At 35.7% G+C, this 11,112-nt stretch overlaps 1 protein-coding gene across 1 annotated transcript; it reads right to left on the bottom strand.

Moving 5' to 3' along the window:
- Positions 1-4,514: 4,514 nt before the first annotated feature.
- On the bottom strand, positions 4,515-4,739 carry LOC131511375 (protein CEBPZOS-like). The gene has a single exon (XM_058729082.1). The coding sequence runs from the start codon at positions 4,737-4,739 to the stop codon at positions 4,530-4,532; it is 210 nt and encodes a 69-aa protein (XP_058585065.1). The 3' UTR covers positions 4,515-4,529.
- Positions 4,740-11,112: the final 6,373 nt, after the last annotated feature.

Below are 11,112 nucleotides of genomic sequence, written 5' to 3' on the forward strand. Positions count from 1 at the left end.
CCTGGATGGTTCAGTCGGTTGAGCGTCCGACTTCAGCTCAGGTCATGATCTTGTGATATAGAACAATTTTTAAAAATTTTTTCTTAATGTTTATTTCTGAGAGAGAGGCAGAGTGCAAGCGGGGAAGGGGCAGAGAGAGAGAGAGGGAGACACAGAATCTGAAGCAGGCTCTAGGCTCTGAGCCGTCAGCACAGAGCCCGACACGGGGCACGAACCCACGAAGGGCAAGATCATGACCTGAACTGAAGTCGGCGCTCAACCAACTGAGCCATCCAGGCAGCCAAAAAATGGAACAATTTTTAATGACAGTATAGAAAATAACAGATCATCAAATATGATCTTTGAAACAGATATTAAAGATAGTTTTCAAAAATAAACAGTTCTATTTTTTAAGTGTTAAAATCCTGACACACTCAGTAAATCCCATGAGTAATGTATCAAGTAGTAATGTATTTGGTGTTATGAATGTGTAAGTTTACAAGACAGACCTTAAAAGTTTTGAAAGTGGGAAGAAGTATAATCAGTCATTCCTTCAGTGGTGACTTTGCAGTTTCAACTCTAACCAAGATCACTTTTTAGTTCACTGTGTTAAATTAAAGAAAGTATGACCTTGGCTAGAATTTGGCAGAAGTCACATATGGGGCTGCAAACACTATGGAAAATTAACCTATGCACATCTCAGGAACAGGATTGTGATTTTTGTGTATTTGCACTTCCCACTAGCCCTCAACGACCTCCCAGGATGCAGAGTTTACCCTAAGGCAATGGAGGTACAAATGTTTTCTGCTAGTAGTGACCCACAGGCACCAAATAATCCTTAATTTGCTCTTAAAGAGAACTTGGTTCAATCTTGCATTTTACAGCTGAGGAAACAGAGACCCTAAGAGTATGTAGCTCTTGCCCAACATAACCATCATTATCAGCTTCATCATCATCTTGAACTTACCGTGCCCTCTCCGTGTGCTGGCCACTGAGATGTACACACATCATACCATATCATCCTCTTACAATCCTCGGTGCTATTTTCACCCTTATTTATCAAGGAGGAAATGAATGCTCAAAGCAATGGTATACCATGCTCAGGGTCACACAGGTGAAAGAAAAGTCTTGGGTTCCTCCTTCAGAGCCAGAATTCTTTTTTAAATTTTTAAAATTTATTTTATTTTTAACATGTGTTTATTTCTGAGAGGCAGAGAGAGGCAGAGCACAAGCAGGGGAGGGGCAAGAGAGAGAAGGAGCCACAGAATCCGAAGCAGGCTCCAGGCTCTGAGCGGTCAGCACAGAGCCGGACCTGGGGCTCGAACCCCCAGACCACGAGATCATGACCTGCGTAGAAGTGTGACACCTGACCGCAGGAGGCACCCAGGTGCCCCAGAGCCAGCATCATTAATCACTGTATCAAACTGCCTATTGATTGTGCTGTCATAGTTAGAGCTTAGGGCTCAGGACTACCAAACGGTCGGTACAGCTGATACACAATTTATCACATTTTAGGCATTCAAAGATACTGTGGAGCAAATGAATAAATGAAAACTATAAGCACAACGCATAATGTTACGTCTTCACAAATGTATCCGCAACGAATTTTTACCAATACATTTGAAAGAGTGGCTCCATCAATACAGCTACTTAGACATGCTTTATTTTCTTTCAAAATTACTTCTACATTTTTTTTTTTTAATTTTTTTTTTCAACGTTTTTTATTTATTTTTGGGACAGAGAGAGACAGAGCATGAACGGGGGAGGGGCAGAGAGAGAGGGAGACACAGAATCGGAAACAGGCTCCAGGCTCCGAGCCATCGGCCCAGAGCCCGACGCGGGGCTCGAACTCACGGACCGCCAGATCGTGACCTGGCTGAAGTCGGACGCTTAACCGACTGCGCCACCCAGGCTCCCAAAATTACTTCTACATTTTAATCACTATTTTAACAGAAAATAAAAGATACTTGAGAGAGGGAGAGTGTGCATTAACTGCCAGAAGTTGTGTCCTGAGAATATGGCTAATATGTGTGAGGATACAGTGAAGAAAATAAGAATAAATATAAACAACAAAGAAATAATTAATGATAAAATTGAAACTATTCGTTTTTTAAAGAATTAATATAACGTCAACTTTTTGAAGTTTCTAAAAGAGATGGCCTATGTAGTATATAGTGATATGTGTATACACATACCTATATTTCCCTAAATGAGCATTGACTTATACCTCAATATACTGTCTTCTGTTACCCTTTATTGGTGCTTTAATGTCATCTAGCAGGTATTGAATAAAAATGTCAGTAAGCCAGACAAGAATTCATTTCAATCTACCATAATCATATGTTACAGATTTTCTGAAAGTTACAAATTTTATTATTTTTTTTAACATTTTTTAATGTTTATTTTTGAGAGAGAGAGAGAGAGAGAGGAAGTCAAAGCATGAGCAGGGGAGGGGCAGAAAGAAAGGGAGACACAGAATCTGAAGCAGGCTCCAGGCTCCAAGCTGTAAGCACAGAGCTGGATGCAGGGCTTGAACTCATGGATCGTGAGATCATGACCTGAGCTGAAGTCGGATGCTTATCCAACTGAGCCACCCACGCACCCCAGAAAACACACTTTTAAAGTATATGTTCTACCCACACACTGTATTGCAAAACACACTCTTTATTTCCCCATTTTGATACCAACATGCTCAGTCCCAGACTTTCTTTTCAAGCCAAAAATATATCAATATATTCAATATCAGTTTATTCAACAAATATTTCCTGGCTACCCATTATGTGCCAGGCCCCTAGGATAAAGAAGGAGGCATTAGTCCTATTTTTGCATTAAAAAAAATAAGTAGCTCTGTCAACTTGGTGGTGAATTATACGTTAAAATTCAGTTGACCTTTAAAAAAGGCTAAAACTGTCTTTTTGCCAGATGTGTGATTGCCTGGGAAACTTTTATAACAAAGAGTCTAAATAGGTTTTTGCTTTTTCTTTTAAATTCTTCTTAGTATTTCAGAAGATAAAGAGCTTTTTTTAAATTAAAGATGGAAAAATTTTAAGTTATTACGAGTTAAACAGAGTTCATCTCTACAAAAGAAGAACTTATCCATGGATATTTTCATTTTAGGGGCAAAATCATATAATTCCTATAAGATATTGCAGCCAAATGTATTTTTTGAATTCATTGTGTAATATTTTTCACCCCTACTCAGCATTCCTAATAACTTCTGTGATTTTTGTAGAAGTAATATCCACTCATTGTATAAAATATGAGCTAAATGGCCATCAAAACAGGAATAGATATGTAGCTAAAGGAAATAAACCAGAGTTTCTGGGATTAATCTGAAAAAAAATCTTAAATACAGAATATTGAGCAAAATACATGTTTATAGTATGATTACATTTCTTTCTTTCTTTTTTTTTTCTTTCTTGTCCTAGTCTTTTATTTGTTAACCAGTAACCTTTAAAAATAAATGCATAGGAATGCAAATTGGTACAGCCACTCTGGAGAACAGTATGGAGGTTCCCCAAAAAATTAAAACTAGGACTACCCTATGACCCAGCAACTACACTACTAAGTATTTACTCAAAGGATACAAAAATACAGATTCAAAGGGGTACATGCACCCCGATGTTTATAGCAGCATTAGCAACAATAGCCAAATGAATGGATAAACAAATTGTGGTATGTGTATATATATATATATATTTGTATTTATATACTATATATATATAAATATATATGTATTTATATACATATAATGTATGAATAATACATACATATAATGTATGAATAATAAATGCATGGATAAACAAATTGTGGTATGTGTGTATATATATATACATATAAATATAAATATATATGTATATACACACACACACATACACACACACACACACAATGGAATATTATTCGGCCATAACAGAATGAAATCTTGCCATTTGCAATGATGTGGATAGAGCTGGAGAGTATTATGCTAAGCAAAGTAAGTCAGAGAAAGACAAATACCACATGATTTCACTCATGTGGAATTTAAGAAACAACAAATGTTCATTGTGGGGAGTTATAAAAGAGAGGCAAATAAGGAAACAGACTCTTAAGTATAAAGAACAAACTGATGGTTAGTAGAGGGAAGGTCAGTTGGGGGATGTGTTAAATAGGTGATGGGGATTCAGAGGGCACTTCTTGTGATGAGCCATGGGTATTAAATGTAAGCAATGAATCACTAAATTCTTGAAACTAATCTTACACTCTGTTAACTAACTGGAATTTAAATAAAAACTAAAAAACTAAAAAAAGAAACATTATAGTTAACTAATAAATAAATAAATAAATAAATAAATAAATAAATAAATAAATAAATAAATGCAGAAGGAAAGCAACAAACAAAAGCGGGAGATCTGTATAGTGGGTGGAAAATGACCGTAAGCCACGGCACAAGAGAAGTTCCTGTTTTGTTCTGTGGGGCCAGGAGGTTACAGTACTGTGTGCTCACCTTTCTTCTCCCCGATGAAGGTCTCAAACAGCTAATTTTTGCTTTTCAACCATTTTTATTCATCTTATTCTCTGACTCCATACATTCCAGAAGGCTCAACGGATTTGTAATACACTTCCAAGATGAAGGGAAATTTCTTGCTCATTGTTTGCCTGACATCTTGGCTTGTGTCCATCTTATTAAACAAAAAATATGCTCCAAAAACACCCACAAATTCAACTACTAAAACTCCTTTAAAGATCTTCTTGGCCAGTGGTTCCACAGTGTGGGCCATCATGTAACCAACAGGCAGGTGAGTGGGCAGCAAGGGAGAACTGCATTGCTGTTTATAATGCTGTACCCGAGACACTTACATCTGATACCATTTCTATAAAACTTTAAGCCATATATAACAATACCATATAGTACTAAATGGCTGTACATAGTAAAAATATAAAAATCTCTGTGGGTCAACAAACAAGTTTGGAATAGTGGAGATGGAGAGAAAAGACTAGAAATGAGATCAAAGAAGGGTACCCAAGGAAGGAAGAGGTCAAATGTATTTGTACTAGACCAACAATTAACCTCTAGGCAGAACTTACAGGTGATTCTAGGGGCCCAATGCTGATGGCCTTTTGACCAATGTCAGAAAGTGGCTGTTTCCTATCATTTAATGTTTTCAGGTTGTTTAAGGTAAGAAAGTCACTCCTGACCTTATTTTCTTGTGGTTTGAAGTACAAATCTTCCTTAATTCTGAAAAATAACAAAGAAAAAGGGAAAAAGAAAGAAAAGTAAAAATAAAAAAAATAAATAAAAGAAAAGCCTCTGCAATTGGCATAGTAAAATGTTGTTAAGAGCTGGCACTTTGAATTTCCAGTTCTGAGATGTTTATTATACTATACTTTATACTTTTCTATATATTTGAGCTGTGTCACAATTTAAAAAGGTAAATTATATGAAATTAGAAATAAGAGAACACTTAAAAAAAATTCTGACAAGCCAAAAGGCCACAATTCTACCATCCAGAAATAGACGCCTCTACATTTTGGTGTGTTTTTATAGTCCTATGTGTGGGAAATGAGACAATACTTTTTGTTACAATTTTAAAAAATTATATAAGTATATTTTCAGAATATAAATATTCATCCTCACATCTTTCCTGAATGACATTTCATTGTATTTCTGTAAAATGCTATATTTAATCAATCCTCCCTTCCTGGAAATACAGGCTGTTTCAACTTTCATAATTTGAAATAATGTTTTAACGAATGTTCTTCTACATGTATTTTCTATACACAACCATGATAACTTCCTTAAAGTATAGTTTTGTAAGTAAAGTTTCTGGGCCAAAACTATACATAGAATTTTAGGTTTAAAGCATATTTTGAAATTGCTTTCCAAAAAGATATTAAGCTACATTAACATGAGAGACCCTATATTCTCAGAGTAACACTTATTATTTAAAAAATCTTTAATAGTTGCATAATATGGAATTTTACTCTTTTTACTATTGGAATTTTCTTTTTCACACCTTTGCCTATATCTTAGCCAGACATTTATCTTCTTTCCTATAGTTCTATAAGATTTTTATATTAAATAAATTCACTTTTTCTTATGCATTTTGAATATTTTCTCTATGTTGTGTTTTGCCTTTCCTTTTAGTTTAGAGTGTTTTTAATGTCTTGAAATGTATAAGTTAAATCTATCAATATTTCCCTTTATGTTTTCTGCTTATATGTATAGTCATTTATGTAATCTGTAGCATTTCTGTTTCACTTTCTATTTGGATATTCAACACATATGGAGTTTATTTTAGTATATTTGGGCATATGGTGCTAGGAATCTAATTCTATTTTATTATAGATTATTACAAATAGTTGATCAGCTGTCTCAAAGGCATTCATTGAATAATCCAGACTTAACCTGCTAACTTGAATTTTTTTCAATACTTAATTCTCATATATCCTGTTTGTGAATTTTCCATTCTTTTGCCATAGTCAAATAAGTTATTTTTTTTCATGAAAAGATGTATTCCTAGTACATTTTTGAAAGAACTTTAAGAATTGAGTTTTCCTACAGTTAACATTGTGTTAAATTTTTTAATGCAATTGACATAACTTGAAGTTGTTCTTGGAATTCTCATCTACTTATGCCTAGAGAAGATAAAAAATTGAGGCACAATCTATCGATTCCTGACATTTGGAATCATTCTAATCAAAATGAAAATCCAAGGGAATGGAATTTATAATCACAACAATTACAATATATGAAGCACAAAGACTTAGGTAATACTGACCCTTCACTGGCTAAAATGATAATAACAGGAAATTGCAAAGCTGGGCTAGCTTGTTATTCTTGCTTAAGCTACTGGGTGTTATCATCCACCTGATAGAAATCTCAGGGTTATACCTCTCTATTTTATCTCTATCTTTTCTCTGGGTCAGTGGAAAGGATGAAATTCGAAGGACATGATCCAAACCTTCTTACTCTTATCCTCGTTCTCACCTTTGGACAATGAGTATTTGAATTTCTTACATTCTCCCTTCTCAAATTACATGAAATTACAGTTATTGCCATGGACGAGGGAATGTACATAAGATATTCCTTCATTGGACAAAACCCCCTGAGCCTTAAGATCTACATCTGTTGTATTTTTTAATTAAATGAGCTATAAATGTGCACAATGTCATTGCAATAGAAATATATGAATGACTTGGCTAAAGCATCATGTTTCAAAGTAAATGTTTCAACCCTTATCTTTCCAGGTCTCCAGGAAGCTCAATAACCATTTTGCATTATAGGGATTTTAATATATGTAAATACAGAGGAAACAGGAACAACGAACTACCATGTGTCCATCACTGAATGTAAGTAATCATCAACATTCTGCTGTTTTTGTCTCAATAGCCTTTGATATGATGGCATCTCCCTCCTTTTCTTCGGACAACACACTATCCAAGTTTGCCCCTATCCATCTGGCAGTTCCTTCTCAGGCTCTTCCTCTTTTCCTTAAACTATCTGTTTCCCCTTGAACCCAACTACTCCCATGGCCTCATTTACCATATTTAAGCAACTCCTAAATTCATACATCCTGCTCAGATATCTTTTCCAGGGAAATTAAACTCAACATGACCAAATGTACACACATTATCTTTAAACTCTCCTTAGCACAGCTCCTCTCTGATGTCTCAAGAAATGATGTATCCATCCAATTACTCATAATGCAAACAGAGATCTGATCACTGATAATTTTCTCTTCCACAATAAATTACCAAAGTAGCCAACTTAGTGTCCTAAACACTTTTCAAGTATGTCTCCTTTCCATTTGCACTGTCCACACAATGATCAGCACTATCTGATGAAATATAATGAAATCCGTACATCCAAGCCACACATAAAATTTTAAATTTCCTGGTTGACACATTAAAGAGTTAAATTTAAGAAGACATATCATTTAGTTCAATTTATATCCCAGATATTGTCATTTTAAACATGTAAGCAATGTAAAATACTATCAATAAGATATTTATACTCTTTTTTTTTCTTACGAAGTCTTTGCAATCTGGTGTGTATTTTGCACTGCTCAGGACATCCTAATTTGGACAAACCACACTTCCAGCACTGAGTGGCCACATGCAGCTGGTGCTCACCACGTTGGAAGAGCAGATTTAGTCCAAGCTGTGACCATCTCTTTTTGGTGGTGTCTGTTAATGGGCTTCAAACATCGCTACTTGGTTTCCTTTCAGTTCATTCTTTTGAATTTCCATGGGAAACTGGAGTTTCCATTTCCAATGGAAACGGAGTTTCCATTCAGTTCATTATTTTTCCAATGCAGATCTGTCTCATGATTGCAAACTATAATCCTTTAGTGATTTCCCATTTTTCCTTTTTGGCTAAAATCTGAAACTCCTAACATAACCTACAACACTCTCCTTGATCTGATCGCATTTGATATCTCCAATTTGTGTAATGTACGAAGCCTCTTTCCATTCACAGCCTTTATACAAGCTTGAAATATTCTTGTTCCTATCATCTTTATTCATTAGCGTAAGTGTCACTTACTTAGAGAAATCTTCCTTGACACCACGTTCCTCTTGTTCCTCCCAAGAATCCAATTACTTTGTCTTTCTACCCACAATACTTTTACTTCATGGCAAAAGTTATTTGTGTTATTATTTGTTCAAGACAGGCCTCCAATTTGGGTCTGCTAGTTATTCTGGTTCATCTTTATATCTCCTCACCAAGAATAGTGCTTTGCACTGAATAAATATAGGTTAAATGTATAAATTTTACTTTCTTAGCATTATTCACATGAGAAAAAGCTGAGGTTACCAAGATGGGCTTAGACCAATCATGATTCACATCCCCAGTCTAGGGAAGGGACTCTTATCCTTCAGCACAAAGACACCTCATCCTTGAACAAAATTAATATTCTGTGAACAAGAAAAAAAAGAAGAGGTGGCTATTGGGTATGCTACCAACGCTGTCTACCAGAAATTTCCAATTTATCTTTGTGATAGACTGTTCACCTACTTCGGCTTACAGCAGCCCAAGAAAAGCAAGACTGAGCCATCTGGAGATAAATTTGTGGATGGAGGTTTTATTTTGTTTTTAAACTATAAAAATAAAGAGGAAGAAACACACTGTATTAGTCAGGTTCTGCAGAGAAACAGAACCAATAGGATATATATAGATATATATATATATACATATGAAAAGATTTATTATAGAAATTGGCTCAGGCGATTATGGAGGCCGAGAAGTCCCACAGTCTGCTGTCTGCAAGCTGGAGAACCAGGAAAGCTGATAATATAATTCAGTCCAAGTCCAAAGGCCTGAGAATGAGGAGCTGCTATGTCCAAGGACAAGAGAAGGTGGACATCCCAGCTCAAGAACAAAGAAAGAGAATTTCTCCTTTCTCTGCCCTATTGTACTGTTAAAGCCCTCAATGATTGACGATACCCATTTATACCAGTGAGGGGAGATTTCTTTACTCAGTCTACTGATTCAGATGCTAATTGTTTTGGGACATACCTTCACAGACACACTCAGAAATAATGTTTTATGAGCTGTCTGAGCATCACTTGGTCCACTCAGAGTGACACATGAAGTTAACCATTACACATGCACTATTAACTAACATTCACAAACATTTTCCTTCATCATCACATTTGGTCCTCCCAATAATTCTGGACAACCTCATTAAGTTAGTGTTATTACTTATCATCTTGCATAATTTACAAAGGAGAAATCTCAATCAAAAAGGTTAAGAGACTTGTCCAAGGATACTCAGAAATCACATAATGACTTGGACAAGGACATAGGTGTTCTTTTTTTTTTAATAGACATATGCTTTTTATTATTATGATGAATTTTTAAACTTTTTTTTTAATTGTAAGATTATTTATTTATGTATTTATTTAATTATTTTTTAAATTTACATCCAAATTAGTTAGCATATAGTGCAACGATGATTTCAGGAGTAGATTCCTTAGGGCCCCTTACCCATTTAGCCCATCCCCCCTCTCCTCCAGTAACCCTCACTTTGTTCTCCATATTTGAGTCTCTTCTGTTTTGTCCCCCTCCCTGTTTTTATATTATTTTTGTTTCCCTTCCCTTATGTTCATCTGTTTTGTCTCCTAAAGTCCTCATATGAGTGAAGTCATACGATTTTTGTCTTTCTCTGACTGACTAATTTCACTAAGCATAATACCCTCCAGTTTCATCCACGTAGTTGCAAATGGCAAGATTTCATTCTTTTTGATTGCCAAGTAATACTCCATTGTATATATACCCCACATCTTCTTCATCCATTCATCCATAGATGGACATTTGGGCTCTTTCCATACTTTGGCTATTGTTGATAGTGCTCCTATAAACATGGGGGTGCATGTGTCCCTTCAAAACAGCACACCTGTATCCCTTGGATAAATGCCTACTAGTGCAATTACTGGGTCATAGGGTAGTTCTATGTTTAGTTTTTTGAGGAACCTCCATACTATTTTCCAGAGTGGCTGTACCAGCTTGCATTGCTGCCAACAATGCAAAAGAGATCCTCTTTCTCCGCATCCTCGCCAACATCTGTTGTTTCCTGAGTTGTTCATGTTAGCCATTCTGACAGGTGTAAGGTGGTATTTCATTGTGGTTTTGATTTGTATTTCCCTGATGATGAGTGATGTTGAGCATTTTTTCATGTGTCGGTTGGCCATCTGGATGTCTTCTTTGGAGAAGTGTCTATTCATGTCTTTTGCCCATTTCTTCACTCGATTATTTGTTCTTTGGGTGTTGAGTTTGATAATTTCTTTATAGATTTTGGATACTAACCCTTTATCTGATATGTCATTTGCAAATATCTTCTCCCATTCTGTCAGTTGCGTTTTAGTTTTGTTGATTGTTTCCTTTGCTGTGCAGAAGCTTTTTATTTTGATGAGGTCCCAGTAGTTCATTTTTGCTTTTGTTTCCCTTGCCTCCAGAGGCATGTTGAGTAAGAAGTTGCTGCGGCCAAGATCAAAGAGGTTTTTGCTTGCTTTCTCCTCAAGGATTTTGATGGCTTCCCGTCTTACACTGGGGTCTTTCATCCATTTTGAGTTTATTTTTGAGTGTATGGTGTAAGAAAGTGGTCCAAGTTCATTCTTCTGCATGTCGCTGTCCAGTTTTCCCAGCACCAC

This window comes from Neofelis nebulosa, chromosome 5 (genome assembly GCF_028018385.1).
Source record: "Neofelis nebulosa isolate mNeoNeb1 chromosome 5, mNeoNeb1.pri, whole genome shotgun sequence".
Taxonomy (NCBI): domain Eukaryota; kingdom Metazoa; phylum Chordata; class Mammalia; order Carnivora; family Felidae; genus Neofelis; species Neofelis nebulosa.

Coding starts and splice junctions, on each gene's coding strand:
- LOC131511375 (XM_058729082.1), bottom strand. CDS start 4,739: ATGGCCCACACTGTGGAACCACTGGCCAAGAAGATCTTTAAAGGAGTT.